This window comes from Coregonus clupeaformis, chromosome 30 (genome assembly GCF_020615455.1).
Source record: "Coregonus clupeaformis isolate EN_2021a chromosome 30, ASM2061545v1, whole genome shotgun sequence".
Classification (NCBI taxonomy): Eukaryota; Metazoa; Chordata; class Actinopteri; order Salmoniformes; family Salmonidae; genus Coregonus; species Coregonus clupeaformis.
In genome coordinates, this window is record NC_059221.1 from 11,611,110 (window position 1) to 11,638,787 (window position 27,678).

General features: G+C 44.3%; 1 protein-coding gene across 1 annotated transcript; it reads left to right on the plus strand.

Moving 5' to 3' along the window:
* The first annotated feature begins 1,188 nt into the window (after positions 1–1,188).
* Positions 1,189–27,678, plus strand: LOC121545903 (ATP-dependent 6-phosphofructokinase, muscle type). The gene is made up of 21 exons (XM_041856817.2): positions 1,189–1,359; positions 4,903–4,976; positions 5,303–5,380; positions 6,126–6,315; positions 6,623–6,788; positions 7,950–8,103; positions 8,308–8,403; positions 15,804–15,896; positions 16,117–16,242; positions 16,501–16,565; positions 16,695–16,758; positions 16,956–17,102; positions 17,566–17,636; positions 17,809–17,896; positions 18,151–18,303; positions 21,964–22,128; positions 23,646–23,707; positions 23,884–23,995; positions 24,462–24,561; positions 25,042–25,147; positions 25,568–27,678. The coding sequence occupies exons 1-21, from the start codon at positions 1,278–1,280 to the stop codon at positions 25,743–25,745; spliced, it is 2,370 nt and encodes a 789-aa protein (XP_041712751.1). The 5' UTR covers positions 1,189–1,277; the 3' UTR covers positions 25,746–27,678.

Genomic DNA, 27,678 nt, shown 5'->3' on the forward strand with positions numbered 1-27,678 from the left:
CAGGCCTCTCTCATCTTTTTAAGTGGGAGAACTTGCACAATTGGTGGCTGACTAAATACTTTTTTCCCCCACTGTATGTAACACATACTGGATGAGGAACACATATGATGATCACGTTAGCATTCCTCTACTGCTGGTAATCTGAAATGTACCCTGTGTGTTGCTGAATCAGCAGGTTACTTAAAGGACACATAGACAGGAATAGAGATCCAGCACACTATCTGTGGTCAGTGTCTTGATTGCCACATTCATGTAGTTGGGCTTGCCTAGCCTGGTCCCAGATCTGTTTGTGGTGTCTTGCCAACTCCTTGGCTATGGCCATTGTCGTCACGCTGGGACCAGGCTTACCCATATCAATGTCAATTTTTACCTAATGGTGACTGTCAGTTTCTATGTTATCATGGTTCTCTCATATCATCTGAGCTTGGTGTACCAAAACATAACAGACATGCAGTCTACTAGCAGTATCCTGATGTGGGTAGAGTGGCATTTGTTATTTCTGTGGACACAGGGGCCCTGCAAGGTCTCTGATCTCAGAGATAAATTATATGATTATACTGTTCACATTTTAATCCCTCAATCATAATAATAATATAATATGCCATTTAGCAGACGCTTTTATCCAAAGCGACTTACAGTCATGTGTGCATACATTTTTTTTTTTTGTGTATGGGTGGTCCCGGGGATCGAACCCACTACCTTGGCGTTACAAGCGCCGTGCTCTACCAGCTGAGCTACAGAGGACCACATATATAGCCTACATATATAGCCTACATTCTATCATATGTACTGTTACTGTGTACTCTAGGAGGTGACAGTAACTGTGATGTATATTTAGTTCAGTCATGAGGTGTGTGTGTGTGTGTGTTTAACTATACATGTGGGGACCTGAATAGTAAACGAAAGAAAATTGACCAACTGGGGACATTGTTAGTCCCCACAAATTCAAAAGCTATTTCTAGGGGGTTAGGGTTAGGATCCAGGGTTAGGTTTACGGTTAGGGTTAAGGTTAGGTTTTTGGGTTAGGGTTAGGTTAAGGGTTAGAGAAAATAGGATTTTGAATGGGATTATATTGTGTGTCCCCATAAGGTCAGTTATAGAAGACTGTGTGTGTGTGTCTGTGTGAGAGAGATGTGGGGGCAGAGCTAGGGGGCAGTCCTTCTAAAGCCAGTGACCTCACCATTCTCTCTCTTGAGAAGCAGGGTAGTAGCCAATCTGTCATTTTCTTTTCCTTCCTTAGTGCCACCACCTAGTTGGTGTGGAGTCCTGTAGACACCATGTCACATACAAGCATGGATCCAACCAAGATGGGCATCGGCCGGTCTATCGCCGTGCTGACGTCTGGTGGTGATGCCCAAGGTAAGAAGTGTGTGTGTGTGCCTGTAACTGTTTGTGCCTGTAACTGTGTGTGTGTGCCTGTAACTGCGTGTGTGTGTGTGTGTGTGTGTGTGTGTGTGTGTGTGTGTGTGTGTGTGTGTGTGTGTGTGTGTGTGTGTGTGTCAGTGTTAGTACTGCAATAGTCTGGGTTTGACTGTGAGGACCTCCAGCTCTGTAGGTTAAAAGTCATCAGAGTTTAAAAGGAGTTTATATTAACTCAACACCCCAAGTTGAATTAAGAGTTAGGGCTGAATTTATCATCTCTGAAGAACATTCCAAGCAAGCTAAAGGCAGCCAAAGAAGGGTTGGGCAACTGAGCGATCAGTTATGCCAGTTAGATGCTGGAGTGATGTGTCTTCTTGGTCTCTTAGTCCCAGAGGCCAGGTGTCAGGAGTTGATTAAAATCTTTGGCTTTTAGGTTTTAACTTTACTGTGGTGGACAGGGCAGTGTGGACAACGTGATGAGTACAGCGTGATAGCTGTCCTGTATCCTTGGAGCCATGGGACTTTGTAGGCTGACACCCAAGTACAGATAACTTAACTACCCAACTTGACAAGGATCTCAAGTTGGCAATATCTACACAAACATTGTTGACTGCATCTTTCCCTAGCAGAGTATACTTCTTATCTTGAAGTTGCATAACTTATGCTTCAGATTTGTGTACTACTCTAATAAGAAGAGTAAAATGAGACTGTAGTTTATTGGCAATGTCATATGTCTTCATCTCAGTAGTGCTGACTGTGTTTATACTTCAAATTCACAGAATCTTTGTTATAACAAAGCTATGAATACCTGGATACCTTAGCTGGCCCACCAGTAAATACCATTACATTATATTTATTTGGACAGATCTCTACTACAGTGAGGGAAAAAAGTATTTGATCCCCTGCTGATTTTGTACGCTTGCCCACTGACAAAGAAATGATCAGTCTATAATTTTAATGGTAGGTTTATTTGAACAGTGAGAGACAGAATAACAACAAAAAAATCCAGAAAAACGCATGTCAAAAAAGTTATAAATTGATTTGCATTTTAATGAGGGAAATAAGTATTTGACCCCTCTGCAAAACATGACTTAGTACTTGGTGGCAAAAGCCTTGTTGGCAATCACAGTGGTCAGACGTTTCTTGTAGTTGGCCACCAGGTTTGCACACATCTCAGGAGGGATTTTGTCCCACTCCTCTTTGCAGATCTTCTCCAAGTCATTAAGGTTTCGAGGCTGACGTTTGGCAACTCGAACCTTCAGCTCCCTCCACAGATTTTCTATGGGATTAAGGTCTGGAGACTGGCTAGGCCACTCCAGGACCTTAATGTGCTTCTTCTTGAGCCACTCCTTTGTTGCCATGGCCATGTGTTTTGGGTCATTGTCATGCTGGAATACCCATCCACGACCCATTTTCAATGCCCTGGCTGAGGGAAGGAGGTTCTCACCCAAGATTTGACGGTACATGGCCCCGTCCATCGTCCCTTTGATGCGGTGAAGTTGTCCTGTTCCCTTAGCAGAAAAACAACCCCAAAGCATAATGTTTCCACCTCCATGTTTGACGGTGGGGATGGTGTTCTTGGGTTCATAGGCAGCATTCCTCCTCCTCCAAACACGGCGAGTTGAGTTGATGCCAAAGAGCTCGATTTTGGTCTCATCTGACCACAACACTTTCACCCAGTTCTCCTCTGAATCATTCAGATGTTCATTGGCAAACTTCAAATGGGCCTGTATATGTGCTTTCTTGAGCAGGGGGACCTTGCGTGCGCTGCAGGATTTCAGTCCTTCACGGCGTAGTGTGTTACCAATTGTTTTCTTGGTGACTATGGTCCCAGCTGCCTTGAGATCATTGACAAGATCCTCCCGTGTAGTTCTGGGCTGATTCCTCACCGTTCTCATGATCATTGCAACTCCATGAGGTGAGATCTTGCATGCAGCCCCAGGCTGAGGGAGATTGACAGGTATTTTGTGTTTCTTCCATTTGTGAATAATCGCACCAACTGTTGTCACCTTCTCACCAAGCTGCTTGGCGATGGTCTTGTAGCCCATTCCAGCCTTGTGTAGGTCTACAATCTTGTCCCTGACATCCTTGGAGAGCTCTTTGGTCTTGGCCATGGTGGAGATTTTGGAATCTGATTGATTGATTGCTTCTGTGGACAGGTGTCTTTTATACAGGTAACAAGCTGAGATTAGGAGCACTCCCTTTAAGAGACACCTGGGAGCCAGAAATCTTTCTGATTGAGAGGGGGTCAAATACTTATTTCCCTCATTAAAATGCAAATCAATTTATAACTTTTTTGACATGCGTTTTTCTGGATTTTTTTGTTGTTATTCTGTCTCTCACTGTTCAAATAAACCTACCATTAAAATTATAGACTGATAATTTCTTTGTCAGTGGGCAAACATACAAAATCAGCAGGGGATCAAATACTTTTTATAGCCACTAGGGTGTAGTGGCTATAAAACAATATATATTATGACTGATGTTTATCTAGCGATTGTATCATTGCTAGATAGATGATTCCAAATGTGTCCCATAACCTTTTTATCTAAGCCACAGTTATCTCCCGCCTATTCCCCGTCCTTCTCCCCCTCTAATTCTGGGTTAATTTTAGACCCACTGACCTTTTTGTGGAACGTCATGGTATGGATGCTATTGCTCTTCTCTCAGCTGCTCTACTGTAACAAGAGACCGTCCCGTACCAACCACAACACGCACCCACACAAACACACACACACACATCTTGGCCTTTACAGTGTTCTACAGATCTGTTTACAGACATGACACCTTTCTATTCCCACTCTGAAAATAAGTTTAGGAGCCATTTTGAATGTGTCAGCCGGATGTTGTAGCCAAAACACTCTGAGCCCAAAACACAAATGTCAAGTGACTTGATACCCATATGTCAATGCTTGATACACATAAATGTGTATCAAGCATCGATATATGGGTATTAAGCATCGATATATGGGTATTAAGCATCGATATATGGGTATCAAGCATCGATATATGGGTATCAAGCATCGATATATGGGTATTAAGCATCGATATATGGGTATCAAGCATCGATATATGGGTATTAAGCATCGATATATGGGTATCAAGCATCGATATATGGGTATCAAGCATCGATATATGGGTATTAAGCATCGATATATGGGTATTAAGCATCGATATATGGGTATCAAGCATCGATATATGGGTATTAAGCATCGATATATGGGTATCAAGCCACTTAGGGGCTATAAAAGTCATATTAATGTGTTTGATGATGACAACGCTGAAACCCAAATGTAAACTTGATTTAGTCTTAATGTTAGCATTCGTGAAACGGGTTGTTTTACACCATAACTACTGCACTGCCACTGTGAGCTGTGGCCCTGTGTATGTCACGGTTTGGCTTTGACAAGCTGCTCGTTATTGTGCAATGCACTTTACTGAAAGCCTGCAGGTATAAGGCTTTATAACTTGTTATAAGCATGTATAAGCCTTCAGTCAATCCTGTAAACCCATGTTTGTCTGTCTATCTGTGACTATCAGGTATGAACGCGGCCGTGAGGGCCACAGTCAGAGTTGGTATCTACACCGGAGCCAAGGTCTACTTTGTTCATGAGGTAAAGTCATACAGTAGAATCCTAGAATCACAGTCACAGTTCTGTGATCCAAGTTTATTCACTTGATAATGTGTTGTCTATCATTGCTGATCACCCATAGAGTCCGCTACTATCCACTCTATCCTGATTACCATTGTAATTTATCTAACTGAAGTTTTAAGAAATACCCCCAAAAATGGATTCTATCACAACCCACATTGAGAGAAGAGTTGTGTGGCTGCAGTAGCATGCTGTTGTCTCCCATTTCAGAAGGCAGTGTTCCTCATATGTGAGTGAAACCACATTGAAGATAATGGAGTTTGTATTTGTGTTGATGATGTGTGCAGGGTTACCAGGGTCTGGTGGATGGAGGAGACAACATCAAACTGGCCACCTGGGAGAGTGTGTCCATGATGCTGCAACTGGTGAGTCCTGTTATCAGACACTCACAAGCACTGATGCCAATACAGTACACAACTGTCATAAGCTGTCATTGTCTAGAGAGGGTATTACAGTAAATGAATGACAAGAAACCAAGAGGACTGGTTTATTTTAATATTAGAGACTGATACAAACACACAACCAAAAGTGCTCATAGATAGATAGATAGATAGATAGATAGATAGATAGATAGATAGATAGATAGATAGATAGATAGATAGATAGATAGATAGATAGATAGATAGATAGATAGATAGATAGATAGATAGATAGATAGATAGATAGATAGATAGATAGATAGATAGATAGATAGATGGATGGATGGATGGATGGATAGATAGATAGATAGATAGATAGATGGATGATGCCTACTGTAACTAAGAGAGAGCAGGGGTGGGATCCAGTAGTACAAGCTGACCTCCACGTACACAGGGTGTTTAAGTTGAGTTGGGAAGTGGCCTGGCACCATGGAAAGATCCCAGCAGGGTGTGACTACAGAGCTGCCTCTCTGTACTGATAGCATTATGTATTCTCAGTACTCAAACTGACCTAGAGTTGAGCTGCAGATGAGATGCAAGATTCACATGCATCACTAAAGATCATGTTTCACGTTTAGAAAAGTTACAAATGGCCATCTAGGCCTTCAATGATTTTCAACAGGCTCCACCAAATTGCAGTCCACAACTTTGTCCATTATTTCTTCTAATTCTATGAGTCTCTCTCTACCAGGGTGGCACGGTCATCGGCAGTGCCCGCTGCATGGACTTCAGAGCCAGGGAGGGCCGCATGAAGGCTGCCCTGAACCTGGTCAAGCTGGGCATCACCAACCTGTGTGTGATTGGGGGTGACGGTAGCTTGACCGGAGCTAACCAGTTCAGGACGGAGTGGTCCACTCTGCTGGTTGACCTGGTCAAAGCCGGTAAGACTGAGCCCCCGAACCCTGGGAACCATAGGAAAACCCTAAGAACTGAGTGTATTGCAGACGTGGGTTCAAATAGTATTTGAGCGTTTGATTGAGTCTGCCTGGAGTGCCAGATGGGCAAGTTTGCACTTTTGAGGCTATTCCATTGGTATCATGGTGCCAGGAAAACTCAATCAAGCACAATGAAAGTATTGTAAAGAAAACATATACTATTTAAGCCCAGGTCTGGTACATTGGTGGAATGGCTGCTGAATATGACTGACAGTATATGACTGACTACTATGTTACCATGGTTGCTCTCCAGGTAAAATCACTGATGACGAGGCCCGGAGATCGTCCCACCTGAACATCGTAGGCATGGTGGGTTCCATCGACAATGACTTCTGTGGGACAGACATGACCATCGGGACTGACTCTGCTCTGCACCGCATCATAGAGGTGGTGGATGCCATCACCACTACCGCACAGAGGTGAGGAGAGGTCATCGCTGTCACATGCAAATTTGCAGCTGTGCACACAACACAAACAGACACACACACACACGGTTGATGGGCTTAATTACTTTAACTAGCTAATTGGACACACTCCATAAACGGCAGCCTGACACACACATGCACCGTCTAGTGCTGAGCGATTAGTGCTTTTTAAAGGTTGGTTTGGTTTCAGTTAGATTATAAAAAAATTATCATGGTTTCCGATTTCGGTTTCGATCATTTTTTTCAACACTAAAGTCATTGAAATAATTACATTAAAATGGTTTTCAAGCTTTTTCAATTGCCAAAACATTGGAAATATTCCATTGTCTCTGTCAGGTCCATTGGGTATGCATTAATAGAAAAATAGGAAATTACTATGAAATAATGAAATATTTCAGTTGTGTATATTACTTAGTTTTTATTTGATGACTTCATTTGTTGTATTCCTTAAAGTCATCATCTCATCTCTGCTCAGGCAGTAGCAGCCAGCCAGCCAGACAACCATCTCTGTACTGTCTTTAGTCATCCTATTTAGCTAGGCTAGCCTGCCTATGTATGCTGCAGAGCTGTCTGACTAAATCATTTTACATTTACATTTACATTTTAGTCATTTAGCAGACGCTCTTATCCAGAGCGACTTACAGTTAGTGAGTGTATACATTTTCATACTTTTACTAGTTCTTCCCTCTCATTGTTCTGTTGTGTACATTCCTCTCTCATGCGGTATGTCTGTATCTAACCTAACTTAGCAGGCGTAAAAGTGTATCCGTCTCTGTCCGAGCTGGAAAGAACAGGCGCAATGGATTATGGTCATTGTAGTTAATTAACACGTTTGTGCACTGAACTAGGTTGAATATTTGCTTATTGAAAACTACAACTCCCTTCAGCCCAGCGTCTCACATAGTTCTTGACTTAATTTCTCTAGTGAATTATTTGATTTATCTTTAGAGCAAATGGCACCGTTGGGCTCACAAAAAAACAGAACTAAATGGAATTCAAGTACTTGAACCTATGTCGATCAGTTAGTTGTTTATTAACAAAAAATAAATACAATTTGGTTAATCGCTCAGCACTAAATCGCTCACACACCCTGTTTCTGTTTTCTCTTCTGAACCTGGTTTATAACAAAGATGGTTATTCTGTTGTTCTCCTCAGTCACCAGAGGACCTTCATCCTGGAGGTGATGGGTAGACACTGTGGCTACCTGGCCCTGGTGACTGCTCTAGCCTGCGGTGCTGACTGGGTGTTCATCCCAGAGATGCCCCCAGATGTGGGATGGGAGGGGCATCTGTGCAGAAGACTGGCTGATGTAGGTTTACATGCACAGATAGACTGACCTCTGACCTGAAGGATTCTCATCTCTTCTCTCCTTTCCTCTCCTATTTTCTCTTATCCATAATTAATTACTTTTTAAACACACCACATTACAACAGAATCTTTAATCGCAGTTATCGGTTTCCATTGTTGATACCTAATCATCAAGCTGACATCTTGTGTCTTTGGTCTCTGACAGCAAAGAGCCAGAGGATCTCGTCTGAATGTGATTATTGTGGCTGAGGGAGCTATGGGCAGAGATGGAAACCCCATTGGCTCTGAAGACATCAAGAAGGTCAGCAAGCTCTCCTCATATTACTGTACCTCGCAGTTCAAATTACTTTGTTTGCTTGTTTTTTAGGACCTCTTTTAGCGTTGCCTCGACCACCAACCGGATCACTCTCTGGGGACGAGGTTACTTCAAATCAAAGTTTATTGGTCGTGTACACAGATTTGCAGGTGTTATAACAGCTGCAGCGAAATGCTTATGTTACCAGCTCCAAAAGTGCAGTAGAATGTCTTGCAAATACAATACAATTCCCCCAAAACAAAACAAATCTAAACAAGAAATCAAGAAATAACAATCCAAGTAGATACAGTTGAAGTCGTAAGTTTACATACACCTTAGCCAAATACATTTCAACTCAGTTTTTCACAATTCCTGACATTTAATCCTAGTAAAAATTCCCTGTCTTAGGTCAGTTAGGATCACCACTTTATTTAAAGAATGTGAAATGTCAGAATAATAGTAGTGAGAATTATTTATTTCAGCTTTTATTTCTTTCATCACATTTACATTTTACATTTACGTCATTTAGCAGACGCTCTTATCCAGAGTGACTTACAAATTGGTGCATTTTTGGGGGTGGGGTAAGGGGGGGTAGAAGGATTACTTTATCCTATCCCAGGTATTCCTTAAAGAGGTGGGGTTTCAAGTGTCTCCGGAAGGTGGTGAGTGACTCCGCTGTCCTGGCGTCATGAGGGAGCTTGTTCCACCATTGGGGTGTCAGAGCAGCAAACAGTTTTGACTGGGCTGAGCGGGAACTGTGCTTCCGCAGAGGTAGGGGGGCCAGCAGGCCAGAGGTGGATGAACGCAATGCCCTCGTTTGGGTGTAGGGACTGATCAGAGCCTGAAGGTACGGAGGTGCCGTTCCCCTCACAGCTCCGTAGGCAAGCACCATGGTCTTGTAGCAGATGCGAGCTTCAACATTCCCAGTGGGTCAGAAGTTTACATACACTCAATTAGTATTTGGTAGAATTGCCTTTAAATTGTTTAACTTGGGTCAAACGTTTCGGGTAGCCTTCCACAAGCTTCCCACAATAAGTTGGGTGAATTTGGGCCCATTCCTCCTGACAGAGCTGGTGTAACTGAGTCAGGATTGTAGGCCTCCTTGCTCGCACAAGCTTTTTCAGTTCTGCCCACAAATCTTCTATAGGATTGAGGTCAGGGCTTTGTGATGGCCACTCCAATACCTTGACTTTGATGTCCTTAAGCCATTTTGCCACAACATTGAAAGTATGCTTGGGGTCATTGTCCATTTGGAAGACCCATTTGCGACCAAGCTTTAACTTCCTGACTGATGTCTTGAGATGTTGCTTCAATATATCCACATAATTTTCCTTCCTCATGATGCCATCTATTTTGTGAAGTGCACCAGTCCCTCCTGCAGCAAAGCACCCCCACAGCATGATGCTGCCACCCCAGTGCTTCACGGTTGGGATGGTGTTCTTCGGCTTGCAAACAACCCCCTTTTTCCTCCAAACATAACAATGGTCATTATGGCCAAACAGTTCTATATTTATTTCATCAGACCAGAGGACATTTCTCAAAAAAGTACGATCTTGTCCCCATGTGCAGTTGAAAACCGTAGTCTGGCTTTTTTATGGCGGTTTTGGGGCAGTGGCTTCTTCCTTGCTGAGCGGCCTTTCAGGTTATGTCGATATAGGACTCGTTTTACTGTGGATATAGATACTTTAGTACCTGTTTCCTCCAGCATCTTCACAAGGTCCTTTTCTGTTGTTCTAAGATTGATTTGCACTATTCGCACAAAAGTACGTTCATCTCTAGGAGACAGAACGTGTCTCCTTCCTGAGCGGTATGACGGCTGCGTGGTCCCATGTTGTTTATACTAGCGTACTATTGTTTGTACAGATGAACATGGTACCTTCAGGCATTTGGAAATTGCTCCCAACGATGAACCAGACTTGTGGAGATCTACAATTGCTATTTATTTATTTTGATTTTCCCATGATGTCAAGCAAAGAGGCACTGAGTTTGAAGGTAGGCCTTGAAAAACATCCACAGGTACACCTCCAATTGACTCAAATTATGTCAATTAGCCTATCAGAAGCTTCTAAAGCCATGACATCCTTTTCTGGAATTTTCCAAGCTGTTTAAAGGCACAGTCAACTTAGTGTATATAAACGTCTGACCCACTGGAATTGTGATACAGTGAATTATAAGTGAAATACTCTGTCTGTAAACAATTGTTGGAAAAATTACTTGTGTTATGCACAAAGTAGATGTCCTAACCGACTTGCCAAAACTATAGTTTGTTAACAAGAAATGTGTGGAGTGGTTGAAAAACTAGTTTTAATTTAAAAATATATATTTTTGTGATCCAATTTACATTTTAGTCATTTAGCAGACGTTCTTATCCAGAGCGACTTCCAATTAGTGAGTGCATACATTTTTCATACTGGCCCCCCGTGGGCCAACCTAAGTGTATGTAAACTTCCGACTTCAACTGTATATTAGAGTGAGCATGTGTGGGAATCCAGAATATAAATACGTGATGTGTATAGGCGGTATTTAATTTGGAAAAGGAAATGGTATGTACAGTAACAGTATTAGGATGAGAATACAATATATACAGTGCATTCGGGAACTATTCAGACCCCTTCACTTTTTCCACATTTTGTTACGTTACAGCCTTATTCTAAAATTGATTGAATTGTTTTTTTTTCCCCTCATCAATCTACACACAATACCCCATAACGACAAAGCAAAAATGGGTTTTTAGAAAATAAAAAACTGTCACATTTACATAAGTATTCAGACCCTTTACTCAGTACTTTGTTAAAGCACCTTTGCCAGCGATTACAGCCTCGAGACTTCTTGGGTATGACACTACAAGCTTGGCACACCTATACAGTGGCTTGCAAAGGTATTCACCCCCCTTGGCATTTTTCCTATTTTGTTGCCTTACAACCTGGAATTAAAATTGATTTTTGGGGGGGTTTATATAATTTGATTTACACAACATGCCTACCACTTTGAAGATGCAGAATATTTTTTATTGTAGAAAAAAAACAAGAAATAAGACAAAAAAATGCATAACTATTCACCCCCCCAAAGTCAATACTTTGTAGAGCCACCTTTTGCAGCAATTATAGCTGCAAGTCTCTTGGGATATGTCTCTATAAGCTTGGCACATCTAGCCACTGGGAGTTTTGCCCATTCTTCAAGGCAAAACTGCTCCAGCTCCTTCAAGTTGGATGGGTTCCACTGGTGTGCAGCAATCTTTAAGTCATACCACAGATTCTCAATTGGAATGAGGTCTGGGCTTTGACTAGACCATTCCAAGACATTTAAATGTTTCCCCTTGAACCACTTGAGTGTTGCTTTAGCAGTATGCTTAGGGCCATTGTCCTGCTGGAAGGTGAACCTCCGTCCCAGTCTCAAATCTCTGGAAGACTGAAACAGGTTTCCCTCAAGAATTTTCCTGTATTTAGCGCCATCCATCATTCCTTTAATTCTGACCAGTTTCCCAGTCCCTGCCGATGAAAAATATCCCCACAGCATGATGCTGCCACCACCATGCTTCACTGTGGGGATAGTGTTCTCGGGGTGATGAGAGGTGTTGGGTTTGTGCCAGACATAGCGTTTTCCTTGACGGCCAAAAAGCTAAATTTTTGTCTCATCTGACCAGAGTACCTTCTTCCATATGTTTGGGGAGTCGCCCACTTGCCTTTTGGCGAACACCAAACGTGTTTGCTTATTTTTTTCTTTAAGCAATGGCTTTTTTCTGGCCACTCTTCCATAAAGCCCAGCTCTGTGGAGTGTACTGTGGTCCTATGGACAGATACACCAATCTCCGCTGTGGAGCTTTGTAGTTCCTTCAGTGTTATCTTTGGTCTCTTTGCTGCCTCTCTGATTAATGCCCTCCTTGCCTGGTCTGTGAGTTTTGGTGGGCGGCCCTCTTTTGGCAGGTTTGTCGTGGTGCCATATTCTTTCCATTTTTTAATAATGGATTCGTGGGATGTTCAAAGTTTCTGATATTTTTTTATAACCCAACCCTGATCTGTAATTCTCCACAACTTTGTCCCTGACCTGTTTGGAGAGCTCCTTGGTCTTCATGGTGCCACTTGCTTGGTGGTGCCCCTTGCTTAGTGGTGTTGCAGACTCTCGGGCCTTTCAGAACAGGTGTATATATGCTGAGATCATGTGACACTTAGATTGCACACAGGTGGACTTTATTTAACTAATTATGTGACTTCTGAAGGTAATTGGTTGCACCAGATCTTATTTATATATTTTGATTTTGATTTTTTTTTTAACAAGTTATTTTTTTCATTTCACTTCACCAATTTGGCTATTTTGTGTATGTCCATTACATGAAATCCAAATAAAAATCCATTTAAATTACAGGTTGTAATGCAACAAAATAGGAAAAACGCCAAGGGGGATGAATACTTTTGCAATGCACTATATTTGGGGAGTTTCTCCCATTCTTCTCTGCAGATCCTCTCAAGCTCTGTCAGGTTGGATGGGGAGCGTCGCTGCACAGCTATTTTCAGGTCTCTCCAGAGATGTTCGATCGAGTTCAAGCCTGGGCTCTGGCTGGGCCACTCAAGGACATTCAGAGACTTGTCCCAAAGCCACTCCTGCGTTGTCTTGGCTGTGTGCTTAGGGTCATTGTCTTGTTGGAAGGTGAACCTTCGCCGCAGTCTGAGGTCCTAAGTGCTCTGGAGCAGGTTTTCATCAAGGATCTCTCTGTACTTAGCTCCATTCATCTTTCCCTTGATCTTGACTAGTCTCCCAGTCCCTGCAACTGAAAAACATCCCCACAGCATGATGCGGCCACCACCATGCTTCACCGTAGGGATTGTGCCAGGTTTCCTCCAGATGTGACGCTTGGCATTCAGGCCAAAGAGTTCAATCTTGGTTTCATCAGACCTGAGAATCTTGTTTCTAATGGTCTGAGAGTCCTTTAGGTGCCTTTTGGCAAATTCCAAGCGGGCTGTCATGTACCTTTTACTGAGGAGTTGCTTCCGTCTGGCCACTCTACCATAAAGGCCTGATTGGTGGAGTGCTGCAGAGATGGTTGTCCTTCTGGAAGGTTTTCCCATCTCCACAGAGGAACTCTGGAGCTCTGTCAGAGTGACAATCGGGTTCTTGGTCACCTCCCTGACCAAGGCCCTTCTCCCTCGATTGCTCAGTTTGGCCGGGCGGCCAGCTCTAGGAGGAGTCTTGATGGTTCCAAACTTCTTCCATTTAAGAATGTTGGACGCCTCTGTGTTCTTGGGGACCTTCAATGCTGCAGACATTTTTTGGTACCCTTCCCCAGTCTGTGCCTCAACACAAACCTGTCTCGGAGCTCTACGGACAATTCCTTCGACCTCATGGCTTGGTTTTTGCTGTGACATGCACTGTCAACTGTGGGACCTTATATAGACAGGTGTGTGACTTTCCAAATCATGTCCAATCAATTTAATTTACCACAGGTGGACTCCAATCAAGTTGTAGAAACATCTCAAGGAGTGGCGAGTGGCGCAGTGGTCTAAGGCAGTGCTAGCTGTGCCACTAGAGATCCTGGTTCCTATCCAGGCTCTGTCGTAGCCGGCCGTGACCGGGAGACCCATGGGGCAGCACACAATTGGCCCAGCGTCGTCCAGGGTAGGGGAGGGAATGGCCGGCAGGGATGTAGCTCAGTTGGTAGAGCATGGCGTTTGCAACGGCAAATGAATACATTTGCAAAAAATCTAAAAATCTGTTTTCACTTTGACTTTATGGGGTATTGTGTGTAGATTAATGAAGAAAATGTTTTATTTAATCAATTTTAGAATAAGGCTGTAACGTAACGAAATGTGGAAAAAGTGAAGGGTTCTGAATACTTTCCGAATGGACTGTACATACACAGTGACTAAACAACAGTATATATGTGGTGACCAGCGTTCACTGACTCTATACATGGGGCATTAGTCTTAAGGTGCAGGGCTGAGTATCTGGCAGGTAGCCGGCTAGTGATGGCTGTTCAACAGTGTGATGGCCTGGTGATAGAAGCTGTTTCTCGGTCCCGGCTCTGATGCACCTGTACCGTCTCTGTCTGCTAGATGGTAGCAGAGTGAACAGACCGTGGCTCGGGTGGCTGAGGTCCTTAATGATCTTCTTGGCCTTCCTTTAAATGTCCTGGAGGGCAGGCAGCGTGCCCCCGTTGATGTGTTTGGCTGACCGCACCACCCTCTGGAGAGCCATGCGGTTGAAGGTGGTGCAGTTGCCGTACCAGGCGGTGATTCAGCCCGACAGAATGCTCTCAATGGTGCATATGTAGAAGTTTGTGAGGGGCTAGGGGTGTGACTGTTAAAACATTTGAACGAAATTGGTATCCTTAACGTTAAGAAAAATTCCAAACCGTAAAACAATGTTTTTATTACATGTTTTACGTAGATGCAGAAAATAAACAGCAAAGTCAGTCAATTTCCACAACAACTAAGAGCATTCAGGTCCTCAGTGATGTGCACGCCAAGGAACTTGAAGCTTTTGACCCTCTCCACTGCGGCCCTGTCAATGTGGATGGCGGCGTGCTGTCTCCTGTAGTCCACGATCAGCTCCTTAGTTTTTTTTAAAATGTTGAGTGAGAGGTTATTTTTCTCGTTGTTGTTGGCAATCCGGCCTACCACTGTTGTGTCGTCAGAAAACTTGATGATTGAGTTGGAGTCATGCGTAGCCACGCAGTCATGGGTGAACAGGGAGTATAGGAGGGGGATAAGCATGCACCCCTGTGGGGCCCCCGTGTTGAGGACCAGCGTGGCGGAGGTGTTGTTGCATAACATCAACACGTGGGGTCGGCCCGTCAGGAAGTCTAGGACCCTGTTGCACAGGGCGGGATTCAGACCCAGGGCCCTGAGCTTAGTGATGAGCTTGGAGGATACTATGGTGTTGAAGCAGTGCTGTAGTCAAACAGCATTCTCACATAGCTATTCCTCTTGTCCAGGTGGGATAGGGCCATGTGCTGTGCAACGGCGATTGCATCGTCCGCGGATCTCTTGGGGCGGTATGCAAATTGTAGTGGGTCTAGGTTGTCGGGTAAGGTGGAGGTGATATGGTCCTTGACTAGACTCTCAAAGCACTTCGTAATGAGAGAGGTGAGTGCTACGGGGTGATAGTCATTTAGTTAAGTTACCTTAGCTTGCTTGGGTACAGGAACAATGGTGGACATCTTGAAGCAAGTGGGGACAACAGACTGGGATAGGGAGAGGTTGAATATGTCCGTAAAGGTAACGCACACACACAACAAGATGGCTTTCAAAACAAACTATGTGTCATCATCTTTTAGCCCACAATAGGGACGATTTCCCAAATATTACCGCAGAGTTAAAGGGCTAACATTCTACTACATTGTCTACCAGGGTTGAATACGGTTAAACTGTCAGTTGCTAACAGCTCTCTGTGTGTGCTTCTTACATTTGTAGCTGGTGGAGAAGAATTTGGGCTTTGACACCCGTACCACTGTTCTGGGACACGTGCAGAGAGGCGGCACTCCCTCAGCCTTCGACAGAATCCTAGTAGGTCTCTCTCTGTCTGTGCGTATGAGCATGTCTAAATGTGTGATGTGTGTGTGTGTGTGTGTGTGTGTGTGTTCTCCCCCCTCCCCATGGCAGCAGGATGGGTGTGGAGGTGGTCATGGCTCTGTTGGTGTGTCTTTGTGTGTCTCTAACTACAGTGTGTCGTGATTATGTTTGACCGTGATGTGTGTATCTAACCCTGGTGTGTGTTATCCTCTAGGGCAGCAGGATGGGTGTGGAGGCTGTGATGGCCCTGTTGGAGGCCACTCCAGAGACCCCAGCCTGTGTGGTCAGTCTGTCCGGTAACCAGGCCGTCAGGCTGCCCCTCATGGAGTGTGTCCAAGTGGTCAGTATCAGTCACTGTTGTATTTGTGCCATTCAAATGGGTTCATCATAGATCTGAGCACTTGTGCTATCAATTCAACAATAATTTAATTGACTACTAAAGGGTTTTGATTATTATATGGCAGAGAAAAACAATGACATGGACTGAGATGACAGATGATTCAACTTCTATTTAAATTTGCATTAATGATCTCTCGCTCTCGCTCTCTCTCTCTCTCTCGCTCTCTCTCTCCCCCTACCCCTCCCCCTCCCCCCTCAGACTAAGGATGTGACTACTGCCATGGCTGAGAAGAGATGGGAGGACGCTATCAAGCTCAGAGGAAAGTAAGAACACTACCCTACTTTTGCCACTCTTACAATGGCTTCACTATTACTGAAATTACTCACTCGGATGTCACATATTAACTTTATCACAGTCTACTAACACATCACTGTTTTGTCGGCCCTGTCCAGGAGCTTTGAAAACAACTGGAACACATACAAGATGCTGGCACACATCAACCCTCCAGATACCAAGGTGGGGAACAACAGCTACACAATGAACACGAGTTTTGTTAAATTAGTTAAGACTCTGGCACTGACAGAAATGTGTCACCATTCTCTTCTTGTCACCTCTCCTCTCTACCTCTCCTCTCCTCCTCTTCTCTCCACCTCTCCTCTCCACATCTCCTCCTCACTTCTCCTCTCCACCTCTCCTCCTCTCGTCCTCTCCAGAGCAACATTAACGTGGCTATAGTAAACATTGGTGCTCCATGTGCTGGTATGAATGCTGCCGTGCGTTCTGCGGTGAGGATCGGCATCATTCAGGGACACAACATGTTGGCCGTTCATGATGGGTTCGAGGGTCTCGCTCAAGGAAAGGTATAGACACCCTACGCACTATGCATTGCGTACTAGGCAAAGCCCATTCCTCTCAGCCAAAACTCCTCTTTTTAGCAGGGCCAGTATTCATAAAGTGTCTCAGAGTAGGAGTGCTGATCTAGGGATCAGGTCCCTTTTGTCCATGCAACATCTAAAAGGCTCAACTGATCCTAGATCAGCACTCTTGGATACTTTGTGAGTAAAGATCCAGGTCATCTATAATCTAAATATAGAACAAGTGTGGCCTGGTACCAGAAGAGGCTGGTAGGAGGAGCTATGGGAGGACGGTATCGAACATATGGAAACCACGTTTGACTCCGTTCCAATGGTTCCATTCCAGCCATTACAATGAACCCGTCCTCCTATAGCTCCTCCCAGCAGCCTCCTCTGCCTGGTACAGTAACTCTTGTCTGAACATGGAAACCTCACTCCTTTGACCCCTTGACTTTGTTGTCTTCCACAGATCGAGCCTATCACCTGGACTGGAGTTTCAGGCTGGACTGGGAAGGGGGGCTCTGAGTTGGGCACCAAGAGGTACTACAATAGACCTATTTTACTACTCAGAATGATTATAGTTTGTATTGTCAGCAGGGGTGGAACTGGGGGAACACAAAACTCATTTTGACATGTAAAATTATTTTGGGGGCAGTGATACGGTATATCACTGATGTTTCACACAACTAACTAAATCTTCCATTATTTGAAGAGTCCTTCCTTCTAAGTACATTGAGGAAATCAGCTTGACTATCGCTAAGTTCAATATCCACTCTCTGGTGATCATTGGAGGGTTTGAGGTAAGAGTCAGAAGATTATCTCATCACATGCATGTCTTCTTTAATATGTGGTTGTCTTACCTACTTTTAGAACATTGACTTGTGATTGTAAGTCATCCTGGATAAGAGAATTTGATAAATGACTAAAGTGTAAATGTAATGTCTATGTGGAACCTCACATGTAACTACAAAAGACACATAACCCCAGTACCTCAGTAGTGTAACCCCTGCTGCTCTCCCCCTCCTCTCGCCTTTCCTTCCCTCCCCTCTCCCAGGCGTATATGGGTGGTCTGGAGCTGGTGCAGGGCAGAGATAAGTATGAAGAGCTGTGCATTCCCATGGTGGTCATCCCCGCCACTGTCTCCAACAACGTCCCCGGTTCAGACTTCAGCATCGGAGCTGACACAGCCCTCAACACCATCACCTCGGTCAGTACCGTAACACCATCGCCTGGGTCAGTACCGTAATACATCAACACCATCGTCTCGATCAGTACCGTAATACATCAACACCATCACCATAAGTAACACCAACACCTGGGTCATGTTCAGTAGGGAGAAAACCATTTTTAAACTGGAACAGGGAGGTGCTGCTGTACCTGAACTTGTCCCATAAAAACACAGATGTTAATGGCCCAGCTCAATAACAGTTAGGGCACATGGCCTACTCTAAACCATAACCTCCACATTCTGTACAGAGCATGTGAGCGTTGAGTGGTTGGAAATCCCACTCATCGCTCATGGAGCGGTGCGCAAGCTCCTGCACTCCATGCCCTTTCCAACCGCTCTGCACTCACAGGAAAAAAGAACTGCAGCTCCAAATTCGCTTGATTCATTAAAATCACAATTTAACCAACACCCATCTATTTTTGTGACTACCTGGACCTACCAATTGGTTTTGAAGTATTGAAACCAAACCATATGGATTTAAATGAAAAGTATTTGAATAAACATGAAAATGTGAATGTAAGAAGCACACATCATTTCAAATAGGCTACATGTCATATTAAACAGCATATAAACACTTTAAATAGGTCAGGAGCCAGACAGGGAGCCTAAGAAGGAAGGAAAGATAATTCATTATTTAGGCTATATTATTTCAAGGCTACAGCCTACAAAGAAATTGTCACGATCGTCGAACTGAGAGGACCAAGGCGCAGCGTGGAATGCGAACATATTTTTATTTTTTATGATCACACGAACAAAACAACAAACGATACGAAACGTGAAGTGAAGTCCTACGGTTACACAAACCAAACGGAACAAGATCCCACAACACACTGTGGAAAACAGGCTGCCTAAGTATGGTTCCCAATCAGAGACAACAAGCAACAGCTGATACACGTTGCCTCTGATTGAGAACCACACCGGCCAACATAGAAACAAATGAACTAGATCATCACCCTAGCACACAAAACACATAGAAACCACACACCCTGGCTCAACATAACAGAGTCCCAGAGCCAGGGCGTGACAGAAATACATAGTGAAGCATTTGCAGTGCGACACAGTAGTCTGGTAGGGACATAAAGGGCTCAGTATTTAAACCACATTTCGTTGTATTAAATCATTATATTCTATAAATTGCGCATATACAGTTGTGGTCAAACGTTTTGAGAATGACACAAGTATTGGTCTTCACAAAGTTCGCTGCTTCAGTGTTATGAGATATTTTTGTCAGATGTAACTATGGTATACTGAAGTATAATTACAAGGACTCCATAAGTGTCAAAGGCTTTTATTGACAATTACATTAAGTTTATGCAAAGAATCAATATTTGTAGTGTTGTCCCTTCTTTTTCAAGACCTCTGCAATCCGCCCTGGCATGCTGTCAATTAACTTCTGGGCCACATCCTGACTGATGGCAGCCCATTCTTGCATAATCAATGCTTGGAGTTTGTCAGGATTTGTGGGTTTTTGTTTGTCCACCTGCCTCTTGAGGATCGACCACAAGTTCTCAATGGGATTAAGGTCTGGGGAGTTTCCTGGCCATCGACCCAAAATATTGATGTTTTGTTCCCCAAGCCACTTAGTTATCACTTTTGCCTTATGGCAAGGTGCTCCATCATGCTGGAAAAGGCATTGGTCGTCACCAAACTGTTCTTGGATGGTTGGGAGAAGTTGCTCTCTGAGGATGTGTTGGTACCATTCTTTATTCATGGCTGTGTTCTTAGGCAAAAATGTGAGTGAGCCCACTCCCTTGGCTGAGAAGCAACCCCTCACATGAATGGTCTCAGGATGCTTTACTGTTGGCATGACACAGGACTGATGGTAGCGCTCACCTTGTCTTCTCCGGACAAGGTGTTTTCTGGATGCCCCAAACAATCGGAAAGGGGATTCATCAGAGAAAATGACTTTACCCCAGTCCTCAGCAGTCCAATCCCTGTACCTTTTGCAGAATATCAGTCTGTCCCTGATGTTTTTCCTGGAGAGAAGTGGCTTCTTTGCTGCCCTTCTTGACACCAGGCCATCCTCCAAAAGTCTTCGCCTCACTGTGCGTGCAGATGCACTCACACCTGCCTGCTGCCATTCCTGAGCAAGCTCTGCACTGGTGGTGCCCCGATCCCGCAGCTGAATCAACTTTAGGAGACGGTCCTGGCGCTTGCTGGATTTTCTTGGGCGCCCTGACACCTTCTTCACAACAATTGAACCTCTTTCCTTGAAGTTCTTGATGATCCGATAAATGGTTGATTTAGGTGCAATCTTACTAGCAGCAATATCCTTGCCTGTGAAGCCCTTTTTGTGCAAAGCAATGATGACGGCACATGTTTCCTTGCAGGTAACCATGGTTAACAGAGGAAGAACAATGATTTCAAGCACCACCCTCCTTTTAAAGCTTCCAGTCTGTTATTCTAACTCAATCAGCATGACAGAGTGATCTCCAGCCTTGTCCTCGTCAACACTCTCACCTGTGTTAACGAGATAATCACTTACATGATGGCAGCTGGTCCTTTTGTGGCAGGGCTGAAATGCAGTGGAAACGTTTTTTGGGGATTAAGTTCATTTTCATGGCAAAGAGGGACTTTGCAATTAATTGCAATTCATCTGCTCACTCTTCATGACATTCTGGAGTATATACAAATTGACAACATCAAAACTGCGGCAGCAGACTTTGTGAAAATTAGTATTTTTTGTAATTCTCAAAACTTTTGACCACGACTGTAGGTTGTGACTTACTTAGAATTAAATACAAATTAAACAAAAAATGACTTATTGTCTTTGAATTTATTTTTAGAAACAAGAGTTTGGCCAGTCTGTGGCTTCAGGCTCATGCGATGGTGCATGGAGAGCAGGCCAGCAGCCGAGAATATCCCTTTTTGCCACTCTTGCCAGGCTGGGCAGGGATGCAGAGTTTTTTTATTTTATATTTCTATAGGCAGGCCTAAAGGTTTTTAGGCAAAATAACCCAATCAAAACGGAAAGGTCCTTTAATGTTGGAATATGCCAGGCCTATTGGACCAAAATCAATGATGGCCTATTGTATAGATAATAGAACAAAAATGAACAAAACGTTTAAGAGATCTAATTTTTAGTTTATAAATACTTTGCCACATTGACACACTTAGTTATCTACCCACCTCGTTCCTTTCTTTTAGCATGTGCTCGTAGTAAGTACATCATCATGCTTTCGGGATACATGTCTCTTCAGATTCCACAATTATTCTTTAGTTGTGGACATTACATCACAGCACTCCCTCTCTTGCTCTTGGTCCTCATCTTTGTAAGTTACCTTGATTTAGCACCTGTGTGTTTTCTCAGTTTCTTTATGAAAATATTTAGCGAACTTCATGACAGTAGATAAAGCAAGGGGCTATAGCAGCACAAGTAGACTACAAATGCATGCTGGGCCGGGCATGTCCTGTGCTCGTGAAGTGAGCGCTACTTGGATTGGCACTGGAGCGAAATTGGAGTGGGCGAGAAAGCCGACGCTCCAGCTTTTGGGAATCTCGCTCCACGCTCCAGTCAAATTGGGCATGCTCCGCTCCTTGCTCTGCTCCAGCTCCACTCAGCTCACATACTCTGATGCTGTAAAATTGTCCGTCTCCCCCTCTTACCCCCTCTCTCCTTTCTATTCCCTGTCCCCTCAGACCTGTGACAGGATCAAGCAGTCAGCAGCAGGCACCAAGCGTCGTGTGTTCATCATTGAGACCGCGGGAGGGTACTGTGGTTACCTGGCTACCATGGCAGGTCTGGCTGCTGGGGCTGATGCTGCATATATCTTTGAGGAAGATTTTTGTATTAGAGACCTGGAGGTGAGCTGAAGCTGGATACACACTTTCTTGCAGTTTCTCTCTCTCTCTCTCTCTCTCTCTCTGTCTCTCTCTGTCTTTCTCTGTCTCTCTCTGTCTCTCTCTCACGACGCCAGGACAGCGGAGTCACTCTCTCTGTCTCTGCGGTGGGGTAAGGGGGGGTTACTTTATCCTATCCCAGGTATTCCTTAAAGAGGTGGGGTTTCAAGTGTCTCCGGAAGGAGGTGAGTGACTCCGCTGTCCTGGCGTCGTGAGGGAGCTTGTTCCACCATTGGGGTGCCAGAGCAGCGAACAGTTTTGACTGGGCTGAGCGGGAACTGTGCTTCTGCAGAGGTAGGGGGGCCTGCAGGCCAGAGGTGGATGAACGCAATGCCCTCATTTGGGTGTAGGGACTGATCAGAGCCTGAAGGTACGGAGGTGCCGTTCCCCTCACAACTCCGTAGGCAAGCACCATGGTCTTGTAGCAGATGCGAGCTTCAACTGGAAGCCAGTGGAGTGTGCGGAGGAGCGGGGTGATGTGAGAGAACTTGGGAAGGTTGAACACCAGACGGGCTGCGGCATTCTTGATGAGTTGTAGGGGTTTAATGGCACAGGCAGGGAGCCCAGCCAACAGCGAGTTGCAGTAATCCAGACGGGAGATGACAAGTGCCTGGATTAGGACCTGTGCCGCTTCCTGTGTAAGGCAGGGTCGTACTCTCCGAATGTTGTAGAGCATGAACCTACAGGATCGGGTCACCGCCTTGATGTTAGCGGAGAACGACAGGGTGTTGTCCAGGGTCACGCCAAAGCTCTTCGCACTCTGGGAGGAGGACACAACGGAGTTGTCAACCGTGATGGCGAGATCATGGAACGGGCAGTCCTTCCCCGGGAGGAAGAGCAGCTCCGTCTTGCCGAGGTTCAGCTTGAGGTGGTGATCCGTCATCCACACTAATATGTCTGCCAGACATGCAGAGATGCGATTCGCCACCTGGTTATCAGAAGGGGGAAAGGAGAAGATTAGTTGTGTGTCGTCTGCGTAGTAATGATAGGAGAGGTCATGTGAGGATATGACAGAGCCAAGTGACTTGGTGTATAGCGAGAATATGAGAGGGCCTAGAACTGAGCCCTGGGGGACACCAGTGGTGAGAGCACGTGGTGCGGAGACAGATTCTCGCCACGCCACTTGGTAGGAGCGACCGGTCAGGTAGGACGCAATCCAAGAGTAAGCCGCGCCGGAGATGCCCAACTCGGAGAGGGTGGAGTGGAGGGACTGATGGTTCACAGTATCAAAGGCAGCAGACAGGTCTAGAAGGACAAGAGCAGAGGAGAGAGAGTTAGCTTTAGCAGTGCGGAGAGCCTCCGTGACACAGAGAAGAGCAGTCTCAGTTGAATGACCTGTCTTGAAACCTGACTGGTTTGGATCAAGAAGGTCATTCTGGGAGAGATAGCAAGAGAGTTGGCTAAAGACGGCACGCTCAATAGTTTTGGAGAGATGGAGAGATGGTACAAATGTGTGCTGACCGACTGGCTCTGGTTTACAGATGAATGTAGAGCATCTCGTGCAGAAGATGAAGACAGACGTAAAGAGAGGTTTGATTCTCAGGTGGGGTTCATTCAAGCATTCGTTCATTCATTTCATTATCTACTATGGTTGTACCTTTCCAAAACACAAACTTGCTCTCTTTCTCGAGTGAGAACTGCCACTTCAACAATATATATACATTACATTCATGTTTAGATCTAATCTGTACACCTTTTGATTATTCCTCTGTGTATCAGGAATGAGAACTGCAATGCCAACTATACCACAGACTTCATCTTTGCCCTGTACTCTGAGGAGGGCAAGGGCATCTTTGACTGCCGCAAGAACGTGCTGGGACACATGCAACAGGTCTGTTAACATTGACAAGTCTGCATCCCAAATGGCACCCTATTAGAAGTAGTAGAAGAGTGTCCCTAATATTGTAGCTTTACTAGAACATACAGTACGTCGACTTTAGATGTAGTAATACTCCTGAGTGGCGCAGTGGTCTAAGGCACTGCATCGCAGTGCTAACTGTGCCACTAGAGATCCTGGTTCGAATCCAGGCTCTGTCGCAGCCGGCTGCGACCGGGAGACTCATGGGCGGCGCACAATTGGCCCAGCGTCGTCCAGGGTAGGGGAGGGAATAGCCGGCAGGGATGTAGCTCAGTTGATAGAGCATGGCGTTTGCAACGCCAGGGTTGTGGGTTCGATTCCCACGGGGGGCCAGTATAAAAAAAAAAAATGTATTCACTAACTGTAAGTCGCTCTGGATAAGAGCGTCTGCTAAATGACTAAAATGTAAATGTAAATGTACAACCTTCCCTTTCCCCAGGGCGGCACCCCAACACCTTTCGACAGGAACTTTGGCACCAAGATGGGTTCCAAGGCTGTTCTGTGGATAACAGAGAAACTCAAGGAGGTCTATAGACACGGTAAGACAGACAGGCTATGGGATGTCAACAAATAGCCCATGTGTCTCAGTGGCAATTGTAATGTACACATAGGTAGAAGATAGGACGGTAAAAAAATTATACCAAATTGTCTGTTGTATCCCTTGCTTTAATCTCGGAAACCCAGAACTAAAATCTTGCGTAATTGCGTCAGATGTTCGATTAACTTCTGGGGGCAAACGTGTTAGAAAAAATACTAGAATGAGGAGCTGAAGCAGGATGGTAGCTCCACCCCCCTCTCTCTGCATGTTTCGGGCAAGTCTATGGGCCAAATGTCCCCTCCTCTTCCGAAATTTGAAAGATACGAACACCTGCGAAATTGTGATTTGTGCAATGATCAGTGGTGTAGAAAATCTGCCAGACAGACGCTACGATACCATCCTATGTTACGTGCATTTGTCCTCGTGAGATTACCCCTGCTTTTACTTGACTTGTTAATAATCTTCTTCTCCTGTCCTCCAGGTCGTATCTTCGCTAACACCCCAGACTCTGCCTGTGTGCTGGGCATGAAGAAGAGAGCACTGACCTTCCAGCCTCTTGCTGAGCTAAAGGAACAGACAGACTTTGAGTAAGATCCTTTAAATCATATACATATTTTCAAAGAGAAAATCTATGAAGCTTAATTTGAAAGTTGCAGTTGCTGATTATTCTATAATAATATAATATTTCCCATTTAGCAGATGCTTTTATCCTAAGTGACTTAGTCAAGTGTGCATCTATTTTACATATGGGTGGTCCCGGGAATCGATCCCACTACCCTGGCATTACAAGCGCCATGCTCTACCAACTGAGCCACAAAGGACCACTTTTTATATTGGCCTTGTCCAGACATAAACCCTAGCACCTGTTATCACCATATTGCTATCCAATCCTCTCAGATCTCCATAAGTGTCTAGAGGTAAGGGCTAGAGGTTGTTTCTGGACATGGCCAAAATCTCCCCAACATTCCTATTAACGCTTCTCTACCCCCCTCTGCTGTCCTGTCCAGGCACCGCATCCCCAAGACATCGTGGTGGCTGAAACTGAGGCCAATCATGAAGATCCTTGCTAAATACAACATCAGCCTGGACACATCTGAGCATGCCCACATGGAGCATGTGATCAAGAAGAGGGTATCGCTGCCTGCGCCACTCATGAACAAGGCATCCCCCCCCCAGAAACACTAGGAGGAAGAGTAATTTTTCTGTTACATGCATGTCAGTGGAGGCTGGTGGGAGGAGCTATAGGAGGATGGGCTCATTGTAATGGCTGGAATTAAATAAATGGAACAGTATTAAACACAAATATATGGAAACCACGTTTGACTCCATTCCATTTATTCCATTCCAGCCACTACAATGAGCCGTCCTCCTATAGCTCTTCCCACCAGCCGCCTCTGATGTATGTCTATATCAGGGGTCTCCAACAGGTCAATTGTGAGCAGCCCATCTATGAGTAGCTCACCAAATAGTAATGAAAAATACATGCACTTTCCGAATTGTTTAAAGTCATAGTCTTGTGTGATCATTTCAGCACCGTTTTGATTGGGACAGCGCCATCGCGCTGATTTGCGTCAAGTGTGGGGGACTCCACTTGATAAATCAATCAATGTCAGATGTTTGTTTTCACTGAATCTCAGTTTGGATATTTGGCAACAATTAGGCTGGGAAAATGGTAGCTAAATTGAAGGGAGTGGTTTTGTTTCACTGAATTTCCGTCTGTATATTTGCTTAATTTATCTCTGGCTGGGCAAGTGGATGTGGTGGTTCATTTATTCGTTTGATCATCCATCACTGATCAGAAGCATTTAGCATGCAACAATATAGCCTAAATCATGTGTATTATTTTGCTCGACTCACCACGTAGCAGCCTTATATAATCAATCCACCATCAAGCTGTGAGCGCAGCGTCCTGTTTTATGTCTTAATTGAGCCTACTTCAATATAATCAATTAATCAATCATTCATTCATACCATTAGATAACATACGAGTCACTCTTGCCTTTAAATACAATCAAGCATTTTATTGTTATTATGTAGGACTATAATACTGGGCCGCGCGGTTGGGTTCGGCCTGATAATGAGAACTGTCGAGTATCACACACCTCTACCTCCCGGCTACTATCCAATCAAATCCACATTGACATTACCCCTAGTTATTCACAATTGTCTTAAAACCCAAACGTAACACTATCTGTCAATACATTTACCGCAATATTGCCCCTGTATGTCTGTGTGGTGTGCGCGTTCGCCTATCATTCACTTCGTATAACCAGTTAGCGGTAATGATAACTTGTCTTCTGGGTAGACAGAACGACTTTCCCCAAAACCTTCTCAATTAAATGTCAACTGCAAACTAGGCTTACCTGGCAGAATTATATCATGATTATTTGTATCAATTGGGTGGACTTTTGATTTGCAAACTCTGTTATGACATATGCAGCTGCAAAAACATTGCTAGACCAGCACATTCCTCTCTCGCAAAATGCGCATTTAAAGGGGTATTACACTCAAATCAGAATGTATGTTTTTTTCCAGCCCTCAAAAATGGTCTTCTGATGTGATTTAAACATTGACATGGATTCAGAACATCCAATGTCATTGTTTCTTTATGAATAATTGTAATTTTGAGTGAAAAAAACAAATACAAATCCCAAACCAGGAAAAAATAAAACAGAGAAAACTGAATTCGGGAAAATACAAGGAGTGCCTATTTCAAAGCTAGGAAAACAATTATGAGTAGCTCACATTTCAAAATTTAAAAGTAGCTCTCATGCTAGAAAAGGTTGGAGACCCATGGTCTATATGGAGTAGGAAGAGGAGGAGGAAGAGGAGGAGTCATTCTTTGTTACACATATGCCTGTTTTTCATGTATGTTTCTGGTTGAATGAATCATCTGATTCATAAACTAAACCAGAGCTACATTCTTTCATGCCTGTTGTCTTCTTTGTGGACTTACGTATCCTCGTCTTTTTAAATATTTTTGGTCTTCTCAAACATTTTTCCTTGCACTCTTTTTTTCATTTCTCAATCAGTTAACCATGTGTGTGCTGCCCTGCTCTGGGAACTAGTTTTACAGCTTTTCCTTTGCGCTTCAAGAATTAAACACGTTACAATCTTG